The sequence below is a fragment of the Bos indicus x Bos taurus genome, chromosome X (genome assembly GCF_003369695.1).
Source record: "Bos indicus x Bos taurus breed Angus x Brahman F1 hybrid chromosome X, Bos_hybrid_MaternalHap_v2.0, whole genome shotgun sequence".
In the NCBI taxonomy this organism is placed as follows: domain Eukaryota; kingdom Metazoa; phylum Chordata; class Mammalia; order Artiodactyla; family Bovidae; genus Bos; species Bos indicus x Bos taurus.
The window spans coordinates 12534596-12553100 of record NC_040105.1 but is presented as its reverse complement, the minus strand read 5'-3'; the positions used below and the strand labels follow the sequence as shown (position 1 = coordinate 12553100).

General features: G+C 39.7%; 1 protein-coding gene across 2 annotated transcripts in view; it reads right to left on the bottom strand.

Moving 5' to 3' along the window:
* The window catches only part of MOSPD2 (motile sperm domain containing 2), an 84377-nt gene extending 66229 nt beyond the window's left edge, over positions 1 to 18148 (bottom strand). Inside the window, exons 1-3 of one of the 2 annotated variants that reach the window (XM_027533289.1) lie at positions 18018 to 18148; positions 17804 to 17873; positions 11 to 166 (exon numbers count right to left, since the gene is read on the bottom strand). In XM_027533289.1, coding sequence (XP_027389090.1) covers positions 11 to 166; positions 17804 to 17873; positions 18018 to 18044 — 253 coding nt within the window. In that variant the 5' untranslated portion in view covers positions 18045 to 18148. The remainder of the gene's footprint in view (positions 1 to 10; positions 167 to 17803; positions 17874 to 18017) is intronic. The other variant, XM_027533291.1, reaches the window with a different exon arrangement.
* Positions 18149 to 18505: the final 357 nt, after the last annotated feature.

Sequence of the window (18505 nt, the reverse complement as noted above, 5' to 3'; positions counted from 1 at the left end):
AACAGCTTACCATTGACAGCCATTTCTTTCCTCCACTGAAAACTCTCATCAAGCATCTTCAGTGTTTCATCTATGACATTATGCCTCCAAGCCAAGTAACTCTCAACCCAGTTATCATCTTGCTGTAGTCTTTCAACATCACGTGAATCATACTTATCTGACTTATCTAGGGGAAAAACAGTAATAAATATCCATGTCAGATAAATTCTGCAGTGAATGATAACCAATACTAATACCAAAGGAGAAGAAAGACCCGAAGGATAAAGCTAAGCTATTTGAAGATAGACACAGGGATGCAGTTCAGATGAAAATGCAATTTAAAGGATTGATGGAATTTCTAAGTGTGACTAAAAGTTATCTAAAAATTGCAGCTTTATTTCAAGACAAGCCACCAGAGGTGTAAAAAAAAATAAGAACATAGTAAAATATTTTGCATAACCCTCTCTAAAACCATAAACGAAGATCTGGGAAAAGCAATTATGTTATCGGAACTTGAAGTCCTCACCCTAGTCAATGAAAAATGAACTTTTGTGTAAAGAAATAACTAAGTCGTACTTAAAAAGACGACCCAGAGGGATGGTACAGGGAGGGGGGAGGGAGGAAGGAGGAGGGAGGAGGGTTCAGGATGGGTAACACATGTATACCTGTGGCAGATTCATGTTGATATATGGCAAAACCAAAACAATATTGTAAAGTTAAAAAATAAAATTAAATTAAAAAAATAAAGAATGAAAGATTAAAAAAAAGAATATATTCGTAAGAAAAATGAATAAATAATTTTATTCTTGAACAAAAAAAAAAAAGACATGTTTGTCAAATGTCTTTTTGAAAAGGAACTAAATCCAAAATGGAAATGATGTATGTAGCAGTCAACATTTCCCATAGTTCATTGGAATGTGTATGTGTGCTTGTGTTAGTTGCCCAGTCATATCTGACTCTTTGGACCCTCTGGACTGTAGCCCGCCAGGCTACATTCATGGACAGAGGTCCATGCAATTCTCCAAGCAAGAATACCAGAGTGGGTTGCCATTTCCTTCTCCAGGGATCTTCCCAACCCAGGGACTGAACCCAGGTCTCCCACATTGCAGGCAGATTCTTTACCACCTGAGCCACCAGGGAAGCCCTAGTTGGAGTAATTGTTGCCAATGATGTCTCATTATCCACCTACACACAAGCTGTGTTCTCATCAACCTCTACATACCTCTATACCCTCCTTCCACGCCCCCCTCTATTTTCCTGTAACTGAAGTTTCCTTGTCTCCTTACAACCACCTCTGCACATCCAAATTCTACCATTCTGTAAGACTCGTTTCAAATGCTTCCTCTTCCATAAAATTTTCCCTAGGCCCACAAGTAATTCCTTCTCTGTGAATAGCTAGTGGACCTGAACTATGCCTTTCTTAAGGCACTTAGTCCATTTCCCCTTGACAGAGTTACTGGCATTTATGCCATATTTTCCTGTACAGAGATCTTAACAGCACAGTCTATACATCCTAAGAAGCCCCCAGAGCGGATTACAGCAGAGCCAATGAAAAGACTTTTAGGAAATATTTGTGGACTGAATCTTTTCCTTCCTTATTTTTATTTTCTCAGGCAATGATACCCTCCCAGGGGCCCAAGGAAGATATTTCAGAAAACTGCCTTCATCTCCAAATGTTTTGGCCCCTAGTTAATTGCAAAATTGTATAGATTCTATCTCCTCTCCATTTGTTCTGACTTATTTCAGGCCCTCATGGATAATAGATGAAAGGGCAGGGGAATATAAAGTGCATTCATGGAATTATCTTCTTTGAGACCCAATTTCCATATCTTTAAATTGCATTAGATACTCACAGGGTTGTGTGAGGATTGGATAAAAATGTATATATATATAAAAGTACTTGAAAGTTTAAAGCACTATAAAATATAACATGAGGCCACAAATCATGTATTGTAGAGTGTTAGCTTGGATATGGCTTTCAATATCTGGTCTCCACTTTTCTAATGCATATTCTGTTGTAGATAAACCTTAGAAAATGGTATTTTAGCTCTGCTATTCAAACATTCATCAATATTCAAAGCAAAAAGGCCCCTGGGAACACCTGCCCCTCCAGAAGGACCATCCAGTTTGGCCACTGGACAACTTTCTCCAATGGACCAATATGGTGTTTTTCTTGAAATTACTGTCTGCCTTCAAGAAAATTTCTCCCCCAAACCCAAGTCTGAATAACCACAATTTACTTAACAGTTGTTCTTTCAAATAAAAAGGGTGGTCTATGAAAAATATGACTAATTTAGTTGGTAACTCAAATGCACAAAAGTATTTTATGAGTACTTCTCAATTTTGTTACTCAGAACACTTAAAGAACATGCACTCAAGGGTCAAGATTTAATAAAACTTATTGCTTCATCAGGGACTTTCTAAAATAACACTGACTTAAAAAAAAAGTTTTAACTGAGTGTGCTGACAATGAAGACTATATTGGCCTTTCACCTTGATTCAGGCTGAGGAGGCAACAGCTTTGCCTACCAATGCTTCCATGTAATCAGAGAAAATGAAAAATGCAATAGGCTTCTTAGCATCACTGTGAAAACAGCTCTGACCTCATGGGTTCCTGAAGAGCCCTTGGCATCTCCAAGGATCCAGAGACTAAACTCTGAGAACCACTTCCCCAGGAAAACATGTGGTAAGTGGTGAAAACTCAGAAAATTATTAGCTATACGCAGAAGAATCAAATATACTTGCCGTTATTATAATTATTCCTACCCCTGTTGGTATTATCCCTACAGTGTCCCTTACCAAGAAATGCAAAGCTTACTGCTCCCAGAGAGCTTTTAGGAATGAAGATTTTTGCAACCAGAAATCTCCATTTAGATTAAGATGACTGTTATTAATAAAACATGTACTTAAACATATGAGATGCCTGCTGTTAGACATTATCCCTAGATAGAAAGAAATGGAAATAAGAGCGCTAGGAAAGAGAGAGCAAGAGAGGACTAGGGAGAAGGTTATGTAGGTGGAGGGAGAGAAGCAAGAGACAAGTGGGGGCAGAAGAGGACCAAGAAGGGGGCTAAGGTAAGGAGAGGGAGAGAAGGAAGGAGACAGAGAAACAGAAAACTGAGCATTCGAGGTAAGGAACACTTGACCTGGACCACAAGACCAGGTGCGACATTGTTTACGACATCAGAGTTTGCTGCAACACAGCCCCCAGACAACTGAGCTGACGGAAGGCGAAGTACACAGCCCAAAACATGCTTCTCGGTATACTGATTATTTTGAGCTATTTTTAATAAACAGCAAATATAGGAAAAGCTCTAAAAGGTGAGCAGAAGTCATCCTTTTATATGAAAAAGTTATCCTTTTATAAGAAGTCATCCTTTTATAAGGGAAGTCTCCATTTGTAAGGATGCCGCCCTCTCTGTCATGGGAAGAGAAGAATGATGGGCAATCTCCTGAAACTCTTATCAACACAGAAGGTAAGGACTTAAATCTGCACAACCACACCCTTATTTACTGAGCTCTTCCTGGTCATCTCTAATAACTGGCTCCCCACCCCAACATTTTCTGTCTTTAGCTGGAGATGGTAGTGAAGGTGGTGGCTTGGGCCACTTTGGAGAGTGACTCAGTTCTCCTGGGTCCCTCTCAACGTATACAGGAGGTATACATGTTATTAAACGTGTTTGTTTTTCTCCTGTTCATCTGTCTTTTATCAACTTATGAGATCAGGTAAAGAACCTAGAAGGGTAGAAGGAACTTCCACAGAACCCTCAAGTGTTAGGGAGTTTTCTGAAAACCTGTCCCTTGATAAATCCAGATGTTACAGGGAAAAGCTAAAGATGTACACCCAGAAGGTATCTGAAGATATCAAAACACACAGGAAGATATCAAAACCTTCCCCACTCCCCACCTAAGACATCACTTTACCTCTCAGTAATTAAAGCACAGAGATAAAGAAGAGATCAGTCTCATACAGAGATATATGTGTACACTGTCTAATACCTTGTCCTTATTACTTTCATCTTGCTGAGGACCAGGGAAAACTGCATCACAAACCAATGCGAATCTCAAGTAGCAGACTTTTAAGCCTCATCCTTGCACTTGTTCAAAACAGCTCAAAGCTCATTTCTGGCCACTCCTCTGTTAGGAAACATTAATGAACTATTGCCACACTTACTACAGTTTACTGTCTCTTTCTACTATTTCTCCTTATATGAATTTTGCTCTATAAATTGGTCTTATATTTATACAGTATATCACCAAGCCAACTGGACACTCCTAATTTGTGGCTATGGTGATTAACCTCTGAGTCAGACAGGACTAACTGTTCCAGAGAAAAGATGACTCCTCTCAACTCTCTTTCTTCCCCCGCGTGCACATGCACACTTCCTTCGAGCTCTCTCACATACACACTTTTAAATGTTGCAAGATAAAGAGAATACAGTGCTTACTCATAAAATAGCAAATTCCATTATTAACTTTTCTCTCTCTTGCATTTGTTGGCTGGTAAATTACAAACCAGCCAGAAACTATGTTTTAAGGTTAACAAATATGAAAAAAAATTCATAGCCAGATTCAGGATATGGGACAGTGATGGAATCAGAAGACCCCTGATATTAACTATGTTCAGGGAGACTGAGCAAGTCACTCCAGGCCTGACGTTTTTTCTCTGTAAAATGGAGATAAGGTCTGCCTTTTCAGTCTTATGAAGATCAAGGACACTTTGAAAACTTTTAACACAATACCAATGAATTTTTATTAACATAAGGTAGAATGCTACCCATGAACAGAAACCTAAATTCTAATTGACATATCAGTCAGTTGAGAAAATCTTGAAATTATATTGTAGTTATTATAAATGTGCCTAGAATTCATATAAAAGGTTAAAAAAATGCAACAGTATTTTGATAATGAAAAACAGAGAACAGTTATCAACTGGGTGTCATAATGTCAAAAAGCAGCAAATATACAACTCAAACATTTCAGTAGTGTGAAATCTCATGTGTGTGGGTGTGTGTGTGTATTTGGTCACTAAGTCACATCCAACTCTTTGTGACCCCCATGGACTGTAGCCCACCAGGCTCCAATGTCCATGGGATTTTCCAGTTAAGAATACTGGAGTGGGTTGCCATTTCCTTCTCCAGCAGATCTTCTGACCCATCAAACCCGAGCCTCCTAAATTAGCAGGCAGATTCTTTACCACTGAGCCACCAGGGAAGCCCTTAAAACCTCTTAGCATCTGTTATTTCTCCAAGACTCTAAGCACTGATCCACTTAAAGTCCTGGTGGGGCCCTGGAAAAGCATTTGTACTAGATGGGCGATTTCTACTGGCTGGAGCCTGAATATGTCAACAATGGGAGTGATCAGGCTGAAATAACAAATATTCCCTTAAGGGCATCCTCTGCTGATTGGCCACAACCTACCCTGACAAGCAGGTGACTGTCTATGGTGGGATTAAGCCACTGGCCCTCCAGCAGCGATTCTCAAACTTTAGCAGCTATCACAGTCACCAGGAAGGAGTGTTAAAACAGGGTTGACTGGGGCCCTACCTCTAAATTCATGGGGCCCAGTAATTTGTGGGTGAGATCTCAGAATCTGCACTTGTAGCAAGTCCCTACAAAATGCTGCTGCTTCAGAGACCACACTTTGAAAACTCTGGGGCTACTACAGGGGTTGGCAAAATTGGTAAAGGGCCAGAGGATAAACATCTAAGGATCTTAGCCTCTGACGGCCACATATGGCCTCTGTTGCTGATTCTTTTTCTTTTTTCTTTTTTAGCAACGCTTTACCAATAGAAAAACCATTCTGAGCTCAAGGGCTATTAAAAACACACACGGGGACTTCCCTGGTGGTCCAGTGGATAAGAATCCACTTGGCAATGCAGGGCACACGGGTTCAGTCTCTCGCCTGGGAAAATTCCACATGCTGCAGAGCCAACTAAGCCCAAAAGCCACAACCACTGAAGTCTGCGCACCCTAGAGCCCACATGCTGGAACTCCTGAGCCTAAGCGCTCCAACTACTAAAGTCCGTGCACCCTACAGCCTGTGCTCTGCAAGACGAGAAGCCACCACAATGAGAAGCCTGCACACCACAACCAAGAGTAGCTTCCACTTGCTGCAACTAGAGAAAGCCTGGACACAGGAAAGAGAGCCAGCGCAACCAAAAATAAATTAATAAGACACAACAGAACTTTGCTGACTTCTGGTCTGTTGTAGAGAGGGGAGGGGCTTTCTGCTTCAGCTCCTATTCTTCAAGAACTGAGTTCATATGCTCAATATGTACAAGACATTATATCTTGGTGACTTACTTCTCTAGTTGGAGTCTTCTTTCAATGTTCTTTAATAACAATTCATTAGAAAGTTTAGAGATTTTTGTGTTGCTATCATGAGCCAATAATGACAAGACTTGAAAACCTTACACCTCTTATTTTCCTTGCCACATTGATAACTAGGTTGTTTTATATCCTGTAGAATTATATAAATAATATTGAAGATCATTGTCTTTTGCCTGACTTTCTGGGAATCATTTTGAAGTTTCACAATTAACCATGACTTTTGCTGCAGGATTTTTAGAAGAGTTAAGAAAACAAGTTACCTTGTTTGCTAAAAGTTTTGTTTGCTTTTCATAAAGGTGAATTACAGCCAATGTGGTTTCTGTCTTTATTGACATACACATTTTCCCCCATTTAATCTTGTTACTGCAAATATGTTTGTATTTGTTTCAACAAATATAGAAAAAAGAAAGAGAAAACAGATATGGCTAGCTAAAAAGGCAAGGAGAAAAGGGAGCGAAGAGGCACAAGAGATGAAAGACACTTCTCAATACTTGCCTTTCTAAATAGTTTTGGTGGTGAACTGTGCCCATTAAAATTTCGCTGAGAAGCATGTTGTGAACGTAGTAAGTTCCTCCCCTGCATTTTCTAATTATGAATTATCTTTACATTCCTGGGGCTAACAAAAGTGCTTGCCTGGGCCTTATGCGTCTGTGTGTGTCTTTGTGGTGGTAGGGCAGGGAGAGTGTAGAGGACTACGGCTACCAATCCAATTTCCTTTCACAGTCATTGATATATTCAGGCTTTTTACTTTTTATTGAGACAATTTTAGATGATTTTTCTTTTCTCTGGAAAGTTTTCCATGTAATCTAAGTTTTCTAACTTACTGTGCCAAAGCTTGCCATTATATCCTCTTTTATGGTGTTTAAAATCTCTGCCACAGCTATAATTCCATCTGCTTTTTGTTCCTAGTGGATGTTTTTGCCGTCTCCTTTTCCTCCCACTCAGTCATCCTAGGTTTGTCTCTTTTACTAGTCCTTTCAAAAAGTCAGCTTAGGTTTATTACATCAACGATCTTTTTTCCTATACCATAATTATCTGCTCTTATTCCCTTCTACTTTCTCTATATTTACTCATGTTCATTTTTTAGTTTCTTGAATTCAATCTTTTTAGTTGATTTTTATTTGGGCCTTGATTCCTAAGAAATAAATGTAAAGACCACAGGCATCCTCTTGGTCAGCTTTAAGTATTTTGTAATTTCCACTGTGATATCCTCTTTACTCTCTGGGTTATTCAGCAGAAGAATTATGTGCATTGCTAGGAAGTTGTTAATCCATGGTTATTTAGAGGTGTTATTTTAATTTCCTAACATTCAATTTACTTTTAAGTACCTTTTGATTATGACTTCCCATACAGTTGCTTCCTGGGGTGAGACCATGGTCTGATCTAGTTGCTTTGGAATTTCTGAGACTTCCTTTGTGACTTAATATGTGGGGACTGTTTACAAAAGTTCTCAAAGCACAACTATATATTCTACATACAAAGTTACTAAATCATATTACATGGTCTGTAGATATGCAATAAGGACAAAAACTGATAAACTCTTAACATCTTTTCCTCTTACTGTGACCATGACAACTTTAAAAAGTTGACCTGGAAAATGTCAGAGCACAATTTAAGGAAATCGAAGTGTCTGTCTACCTACCTATTTTCTAAAGGCTTCCTCTCTTGGGGATAAAACATAATTCAGTAGTTATGAGGACTAATTTAAGATCACTCATCATATGTTAGCTCAAAAGAGAGCTAGGAACTGCAGATGCAAAGATGAACAAAGCCTGGGTCGATCCCTTGGATGGTTCATAATCGAGAGAGTTTATGTAAACTACCCAGGAGTGTAATTACACTTTAAAAGTGTAATTCCACCCTCCCTTTCCAGAGAGGGCAGTTGATAAGAAAAATTACAGTTTTATGTACTTTTACCCACAGAGGTTCCTTCTATTCACTACTTATCTTTCTGTCCCTGAAATTCTCCTCTCAGAGATCATCTATGATACTAAAGTTTCCTGGTTCTTCTACTTCTCTAACCACTTCCTCTCCCTCAGCCTAGTAAGGTGAAGACATTCCTCAAGGTTAACTGTGTAATTAAAAAGGCAGTAAAAATAAAGACACTTTCAAAATTAAATTTACCACCAAGATCCCACCAAGAGAAAATCTAAAGATTATACTCAAGATGAAACAATAATGATACCAGATAAAAGATCTGAAACTTAAAAGAAATGATAAAGATATTGGCAAATATAAGGTATAAAAGCAAACACATAATATAAAACAACAGCAACAAATTGGAAGAGCAGTAATTTATGAGGAACCAAGTTAGAACTACACAATGACCATTTCTTTCAGGGAAGAGAAAAGAAGAAACACTCCTAACTGATTTTATGAAGCCTGAATAATTCTGACATCAAAGTCACACAGGAAAAATACAAGAAAGGAAATTTACAGACCAATTTTTGAATACAGATGCAAAATTTCCAAAGAAAATATCAGCTACTGAAAATGTCAACTGACTACAGCAAAATAAATATTTTTAAAACCGATTAATACAATAAACTATATTAACAGATTAAAAGAGAAAAACCAAGTGAACATTTCATATACAATGTATTCAACAGATGAAGAAAATGCATTTAGTAAAATTCACCCCTTAATTGTGATGGGAACAAAACAATGAACAAAAACCAAACCTAGCAAAGGAGGAACAGAAGGAAACCTATTCATTCTGATAAAAGACATCTACAGAGATCTTGTTTGGGGCTATCTAGATCAGGAATAAGACAAGTAGGCTTTTATCACTGATTCAACAGTGTTCTTAAAGGTTCCAGCCAGTATAAAGCAAAAGTACTTAAAAGTTGTAAAAATCGTTAATGACAATTAGTTTTCTTTCTAAAAAGTTAGAAAGAAAACTGAAAGAAAACTATCATTATTTCAAGGTGATACTATAATCTACAAAGAAATTGCCAACTTATCTAGAGATAAATTCATTGAAACGAATAAGGTTCTTGAGTCCAATATTAATGTAAACAGTCAAACATACTTTCTATAAACCAGCAACAATCACGTAGAGAATACATTCTGAAGAGATACTCTTTAAAGCACCACAAAAATAAAACATATAAAGTATGTGGAAATAAACTGAATAAAAGTGGGTTAACCCTTATGGAGAAAATTATAAATCTTTCCATAAGGAAGAGTTTGGCTGATATGTATACCAAGTTCTCCAAAGATTTAACCATTGTTATGTCAAGTTTCCCAAAATTGATCTTCTGATTTAACACAATTCCACTCAAAATCCCCAAAGAGGTTCTTTTTTTTTGTGGGGGGTGGGGGCGCGGATTGCAAAACCATAATAAACTGATTCTAAAATTTATACATAAGAACAAAGGGCCATCTGAAGAAGTTATTTTCATAAGCAGAAACCAAATGGCCCATAAAAATATGAAGAGATGCTCAATCTCACTTGTACTCAAAGAAATGCAAATTAAAACCACAATAAGATATTCTACCAATGGCATCAGATGGGAAAAAATAAAAAACAAAACACTAACAATGCCAGTTTTTAAGGTGTGGAAAAACAAGGACATTCAAAAACTGCTGGTTAAAATAAAAGCAGGTGAAATCACCTTGGAAACTAGATTATCTAGTAAAGTGGACTGAGAATCTATTCTACCACTCACCCAGTTCACAGCTGGCTACAGAAGTTTTCAAACTTCTTGGTCTCTGGACCCCTTTTACACTAGGGCTCTACATTCCATCCAAGGCAACAGAATAGGACTTCCCTGGTGGTCCAGTGGTTAACAATCCTCCTGCCAATGCGGGAGACATGGGTTCAATCCTGCTCTGGGAAGACCGCACATGCAGTGGTGCAACAAAGCCTGTGCACCACAACTACTGAAGCCCACGCGCCCCAGAGCCTGTGCTCTGCAATAAGAACCCCATTGCATGGCGACAAACAGTAGCTCCACTCACCGCAACTAGAGAAAGCCTGCATGCAGTGGCCAAGGCCCAGCACAGTTTAAATTAAGCAATAATTTTTTTTTTACAGCAGCAGCAGGAGATTGTGGGGAGAATGGATACATGTATATGAATACCTGAGACCCTTTGCTGTTCACCTGAAACTATCACATTGTTTGTTAATCATATCACGTTCATGGACTGGAAGAATCAGTACCATGCAACTGACTATACTACCGAAGGCAATCTACCGATTGCAATCCCCATCAAGTTACCAATGGCATTTTTCACAGAACTTCTAGTTCTGTGAAAAATTTGTATGGAGACACAGAAGACACCAAACGGCCAAAGCAATCTTGAGAAAGAAAAATGGAATTGGAGGAATCAGGCTCTGACTTCAGACTGTACTACAAAGCTATAGTCATCAAAACACTATCGTACTGACACAAAAACAGAAACACAGATCAATGGAGTAGGACACAAAGCCTAGAAATAAACCCATGCACCTATGGCCAATTAACCTATGACAAAGGAGGCAAGACTTCAATGTTGGAAAGACGATCTCTTCAACAAATGGTGCTGGGAAATCAGACAGCCACACGTCTGACCATTCTTAAACACAATACACAAAAATAAGCTCAAAATGTATTAAAGACCTAAATGTGAGAGCAGACACTATAAAACTCCTAGAGGAAAACATAGGCAGAACACACTGTGTCATAAATCCCAGAAATACTTTTTTTCAATCTGTCTCCCAGAATAATGAAAATAAAAATAAACAAGTGGGACCTACTTAAACTCCAAAGCTTTTGCACAGTGAAGGAAACAATTAATAAAACAAAAAGATAACCCAGTTCAGTCACTAAGTCATGTCCGACTCTCTGCGACCCCATGGACTGCAGCACGCCAGGCCTCCCTGTCCATCACCAACTCCTGGAATTCACTCAAACTCAGATCCACTGAGTCGGTGATGCCATCCAACCATCTCATCCTGTCGTCCCCTTCTCCTCCCATCTTCAATCTTTTCCAGCATCAGGGTCTTTTCCAATGAGTCTGTTCTTCGAATCGGGTAGCCAAAGTGTTGGAGCTTCAGCATCAGTCCTTCCAATGAATATTCAGGACTGATCTCCTTTAGGATGGACTGGTTGGATCTCCTTGCAGTCCAAGGGACTCTCAAGAGTCTTCTCCAACACCACAGTTCAAAAGCATCAATTCTTCTAACCCAGAGATTAGGAGAAAATATTTGCAAATGATGTGACTGACAAGGGATTAGTCTCCAAAATTTACAAACAGCTCATGACGTTTAATATAATCAAAACAATCCAATCAAAAAATGAGCATAAGACCTAAAGAGACATTTCCCCAAAGAAGATACACAGATGGCCAAGAGGCACATGAAAAGATGTTCAACATCGCTAATTTTTAGAGAAATGGGAATAAAAACTACAATGAGATATCATCTCACACCACTCAAGATGGCTATCATCAAAAAATCCAAACAACAAATGTGAGAGGGGATATGGAGAGAAGGGAACCTTCCTACATTGTTGGTAGGAACGTTAAGTTTCTACAAGCGTTATGGAGAACAGTATGGAAGTTCCTTAAAAAACTAAGAATGGAGCTACCATATCACCCTGCAATCCCATTCCTGGGCATATTCAGAGAAAAACATGATCTGAAAGGATACATGCACCACAGTGTTCAGCGCAGCACTGCTTACAATAGCCAAGACACGGAAGGAACCTAAGTGTCCACTGACAGAGGAATACGTAAGGAAGATGCAGCACATATACACAATGGAATATTACCCAGCCATAAAAGAGAGTGAAATGACACCATTTGTAGCAACATGAATAGACCCAGAGTCACACTGAGTCACCTCACACAAGAAGAAAAACCCCATGACATCCCTTAATATGTGGAATTTAAAAAGAAATGATACAAATGAACTTATTGACAAAACAGAAACAGACTCACAGACTTAGAGAATGAACTTATGGTTGCCGGGGGGAAAGATGAGGTTAAGGGATGGCTAGGAGTTTGGGAATGACAAGTACAAACTGTTATATTTAAAACGGACAACCAATAAGGTCCAACTGTATAGCACAGGGAACTCTGCTCAGTGTTATGCAGCAGCTGGGATGAAAGGGGAGTTTGGGGGAAAATGGATACATGTATATGTATGGCTGAGTCCCTTTGCTGTACATCTGAAACTATTACAACATTGTAAATCAACTATACTTCAATATAAAATAATGAGTTTTAAAAAATAACTGAGGCCTCTAAAGACTTTTTTGTTTCTATGGGTTATATTTACTGGTAGTTACTACATTAGGTATCGTAACTGAGAAAAATTTAAATATAACCACACATAAGCACTTTATTCTATCATCTGTTAGAGTAATATCATCACATGCCATGTAACCTCTGGGAAACCCCACTGTGTGCTTGTGAGAGAATGTCAGTGAAAAAGGAAAATGATGTCTTAGTGTTATTATGGAAATAGTTTGGACTCTGAAGCTCTTTGAAATCATCTCAAGAAACTCTAGTTCCTAGACCAATTTTGAGAACCACTGCTCTAGACAAAGTCTAGGCATCAGATACATTTAGGAATGTTTATAGCAGCATTGTACATAGTAGTAAAATCTAGAAAGAACCCCAAATTCATCAGTTGGTATTTCCATTCTGTGAACTGTTGATACACCACGACTGTAAAAAGGAATCAGCTACAGTAAGAATGACTCTTGAGCAAAGAGATGAGCACAGATGCAAATCATGGAGAAATATATTCAGCTTTTATTTCAAGCTCAAAAAAGAGGCAAACTTAATAAAGCAGTGGTGAGGAATACATCACAGGTGGCAAAGCTAATGAAAAGCAAGAGATTGCTGCTGCTGCTAAGTCACTTCAGTCGTGTCCAACTCTGTGCGACCCCACAGACGGCAGCCCACCAGGCTCCCCCGTCCCTGGGATTCTCCAGGCAAGAACACTGGAGTGGGTTGCCATTTCCTTCTCCAATGCATGAAAGTGAAAAGTGAAAGTGAAGTCGCTCAGTCCCTCAGGGACCCCTTGGACTGCAGCCTTCCAGGCTCCTCCATCCATGGGATTTTCCAGGTAAGAGTACTGGAGTGGGGTGCCATTGCCTTCTCTAAAGCAAGAGGCTGGGTAACAGCAAATGCAGGATAGGCAACTACCGTGTGAATGGCAGAGTTGGGGGATACACAGAAAGTTCTGAGTAGTGAGTATATGGGTGTTTATGTTTTATACATTTTATATGTAAAATATATTTCAAAATTAAGAAATAAGAGACCAACACAAAACAACAGCACTAGAAAAAGTTACTGAATAAGAGACAATTATTTAACGTAACAGCAATGGAAGAAACCACAGAGGAATGGGTAATTTTGAATACATTCATTCAAAAAAATGAAAAAAAGTCAGCGTGACAAACAAGAAAAGGCCAAACCAATTTTAAAAAACACACACTATTGAAAAAAAGAATTTTAAACTACAAATGGATATAAATACATGAAGTTTATTCTCACTAGTAATCAAATGCAAATTAAAACCAAGAAAAAAGCATTAAGAAACGATCCTAATCTGGGTAAGGCTATAGTGACCTTAACACTTTCCTATGTAATAGTGGGAATTAAGCTTGGTGCAATTTATATGGAGGAGAATTAAGCACACATGTCAAGTATCCTAAACTATTCACTCTTCAATAATTCTACTTCTAGACATGACTCTTCCGGAAACAGTCTGAACTACTGCACAAAATATTAACAAACAAAAAAAAAGGGGAAAGAATCTAAATGTCCAAAAGAGGCTATTTCAGATAAAAGAAAATTCTCTTTTATTTACATAAGTGAATATTAAGTAATGTTAAATGTTGGTTACTTCCTAATATGGGGAAATAAAATCATGGCAATAAAAAATAGAACACAGAAAACTACATACAGAATGATCTTTTAAGTGTTTGTTTTAATGTATAGAAAAAAGTTCGTTCACTGTTAGAAGAGCTGTATCTCTGTATGATAAGTTTATGGGAGATCCTCTGGACTGTTTTTGGTATAACACAAATTTATTTAAATAAATTCACATACTTGTAGAATCAGATAACAAGCCTAAAATAATAAAACCCACAAACCTCAGTTGCGTACAAATGTATTGCTTCAGTGGCCATGGATCTCCACGCTATACGCCCACTGTTTTTGGTCAGGTGTGCTCCTTAAGGATCATCAAAGTGGACTTCCTCTGGCTTCTGAAACATGCCCCATACCTTCTCACTTAAGCAGCTCAACCTGGACTATCTGATCCACCTGGATCACATTCGCTATCTGGCTGGCCGAGTTCTAACATCTCCCAAAGTTCTTGAGAAATACCGCCTTTTCTGAGAAGGTTTTTCCAACTCTGTGCTAACTCAGCCACCCAAATTAGATGTGATTTTTCCTGGTCTTGGACTCCTACAGAAATGATTTTAGCATTCCTATTCCTCTGGACAGCATTTGCCTTTAACATTTCTGTCTTAACACCTTTACTAGATTGTAGTAGTTCAGGAAGGGGCTCTATCTCTAATATTGGCAAACTGCTTCCCAGAATGAAACAGGAACTGAATAAATTTTTGTCACAAGAGACTAGTCTCTTGCCCTGGCCACAAGAAGGAGGAAGAGAGAGTGGGACTCAGCATGAAATTTCTCAGAGAAACAATGAGGGATAAAAAGGACAATTAGCAGTGCTACAACAATTATGACCTTCAAATTTGTTCTTTTAGCAGCCAGAAATCTATCCATAATTGGTAATAATTTCTGTGGAAACAAAAACATGCTTGGAATTTCCAAGAACCCACCCCCAAAAGAGCTGTTGGAGTTCAGCCAGTGTATAAACTGATACACTGCAGATAATATTTTCCTTTAGGAAAAACATGTTTGCTTAAGTCTGCCTAAAGCCACTTCTGAAACAAAATATTGTTAATGGTGAGAGAAAAGGGAGAATCAAAGAGGAAGGAGGAAAGTGGTTGTTCTCAACATCTCGCTAACTTCTAAAAAGTAAACTTGAAAGGGAGAACACGGACAAATCATAAAACCCTTTGTGCCAGTTTCCCACTCTACCTTTACCCAACGCTCTATTTCACGAAACAACTGAAACTTTAAGGGGAGAAAGTCTCAAGAATTTTTCTTTTCCTTACTAATGCAAGTCTTTAAATTAATTAAATCAGTATTTGCCATGGCTGTGCAGATAACTCATTCACACATACCCAGGTGTGACAAAACCCTCCTTATACTTAATGCCAGACAGTGCTTTACTTTGAAATAACACTGGTCTTTATGAGACATTTTGTGAAGACTGCTCTTTGCCAGATTTTTGTGGGGGAGAGGAGACAGGACAGCCCTTCATGCAGACTTGGACTCATCTTCATATGTATATGTATATTTATATTTAAGTGTTGCTATATTCAGTCAATGACTATGTATTGAGAACTGTGCTAAGTATACAGAGGGGAATCAGACCCTGCCCTCATGGCCCACAGGTTGCCCCAGACCCACATTTTACTGAAGGAAATGAACAATAATAAGTCAACAAATAAACGAGGGAGGTTACAGGTGATGATAACCATAAAGGAGACAAGACAGGGAGGCCATTTAATAACCAGAGTTATAGGTTATGATAAGAACTGTAATGGAGACAAGACAGGGAGGCCATTTAATAAACAGCAAAGGTCTCTCAGATATATTTAAACCAAGATGGAAAAGCAGAACCTAGCTATGCTTGGTGGAGTCTTCCAGACAGAGAAATGGAAAGGTCCCGAGATGGAAACAGACTCAAGTCAGTTTGAAGGGCATAAAAGAAGCTGGTCACACTATTTTGTGGGTCACATCTGTAGGTTATGATGTTAATTTTGTGCATCAGTGTACCAGGGAGTCATAGGTTTTCAACGTAAGTATTCTTTAATGAACTGTCGCTTCAGTGATGTGTATGAGTGTGTACTGGACTGCAATATATAATACATTTCTTATTGTGGGCAGTGGTGAAATTTGCACTGAGCAAGAAAAGTAGTAACATGAGGATGGTGTTGCAGGCCACCAAAAATAACTGAGATTTTTTTTTTTTTCCTAAACACAGTAGAACGGTACTAGAGGGTTTTAAGCTGAGGAGGGCCATGATCTAATTAGATATGCCAGTGTTGCCAAAAGATTACTACAGTGAATTCAGAAGACCTATTTGAGCAAATTATTTACTCTCTCCAGAGTTCACTTTCTTCATTGTAAAAATGAGAAGGTTGGACGGAGATGACCTTTAAGATTTTATCTATTACTAAATTCTCCTGGCTGTATCCTGCTTCCTCCCTTGGGCCTAAGTAAACAACTATTGGTGAGTACTAGCACATTAGGTCAAGTTCTGGGTTACTTCACAATATTATAAACTATACAGCTAAGAATTATGTTTCCCTAGAAATCAATTTTAGAATTATCTCTTTACTGGAACCAGTTATATCATTGGGCTGAAAGTGAATTAAATGCTTTTGCAACTCTCCGGTACAAGATTTGGGGTGTGAGGAAAATTGACAGGGAGGGATGAAAAGATTTACTGATCAGGTTATTCAGAACACATTTCTTTATTTGTTCTAGGTTATTACTGACATACAAGCTAGTGCCATCTAAAGTTGCAGGGAACCCTCAGCACTGAAGTCAAGATGTAGAAGCTGAACTTATTCCATGTAACCAAAAAGGCTACTGCGGAAAACTACTTACTGAGAGCCTACTATATGCTAACCCCATGCTACACAGTTTGCTATACATATTTTCATTTAATCCTCCTAGTTAGTCAAACTTCACAAATATGGAATCAGGGGCTCAGAAAAGACAAGCAAGCTATTAAGAGGCAGGGTCAAGACTGGTCTTTAGTCTGTACTTAAATTATCCTGAAGGATTTTGAAAATTACTGTACAGGTATTAAATCATCAGTTAAATATTGGACAACTCCAGTTATCTGTGACATATGGACAGAGAGGTTCACCCAATAAATCAATTTGGGACGCACAGGTACTTTGCTAGGTACAGTGTGAGATGAAAAGAACCTGCTCCAGCACAGGGGGGCCTACTTCGCGGGCACCTGCTGGGTTGTATAAAGTGGAATTAGGCAAACTAACCTAGGGATTCAGATACCCAATTAAGCACACGTGAATAGTATTTCGGCAATTTCCAGGTTCATTTTCTCGGTTGTTGTTCCTGACAGGTCACCAGAGGAACGGCGTCACCTGAGCTGAGGGCCTAACAAGTGTCCTGAAAGTTCCATAAACTCGAGATACTCGAAACACGAATTTCTAACTCACATTAACCCTTTAGGAAGCAAGAGACACGTCACTTGCCCAGCTGGAGCAGTATCCTTGCCATATTAAGGAGAGAAAACCTAGAAAACGTAGAAGGCATGGTCCTCGTGAGGATCGAAATGGTACCTATCGGCTTCCACAGAGACCAAGCAAACATCTCAGCAAAGTTGGGGCCGCTCATGGCATACCTGCCTCAACACCAAGATCGCGGTACCCACCTGTCACATACTCAGCTTCAAACCTCCGTCGAACCTCAGAGATGAGCCTGGCTTTATTCTGGGCTTGATACTAGAAGAGAGAAACGAAGGGACGCTTAGACGTTACAGGCACCATCTCACTTCCCCTCAGCCCAGCCCACCTGCACCTGGGCGTGCGGCCCCCTCGCCTCAGAGGCGGCTTCGGGGTCCGGCAGTGATCTGGTCAGCTCCTCACCTCGGCGATAGTCGCGGTCGTGGACATGATCAGAGTTGGCGTCGCTCCTTTCCACAGCTGCGGTCCGAATATCTCAGCACTGGGCAAGCTGGCCAGGAGGTAAAGAGGGAAGGGCGGGAGGTGGAGGCGGTCGCGTGACAACGGAAGGAAGGCGGAAGCGTCTCCACGCCGCCCAATCTGGTGTGTCCGCTCGGGTCTGGAGGCGGGACCAGGCCCTCAACCTGGCTTTCCATTCGCTTCGCGTTCGGGCCCCGCCCCCGACGTCCTGAACTGCGGACCCTCCCCCGCCAGCCCGCGAATCTCGGGCTCTTCCCTTGCAGAGATCCGCCCCTGCGAGCTCCGCCTGCCATTCACTTTTACAATATTCCCCGGAGGCCCCGCCTCCTCAGGCTCCCATGGCAACCGAGTTCTGGCCGGATGGGCAGGCTCCGCCTCCTCTGCGCTGGACGCAGCCTCCGGCCTGGACCTCCCAAGATGCAGCGCGAAGG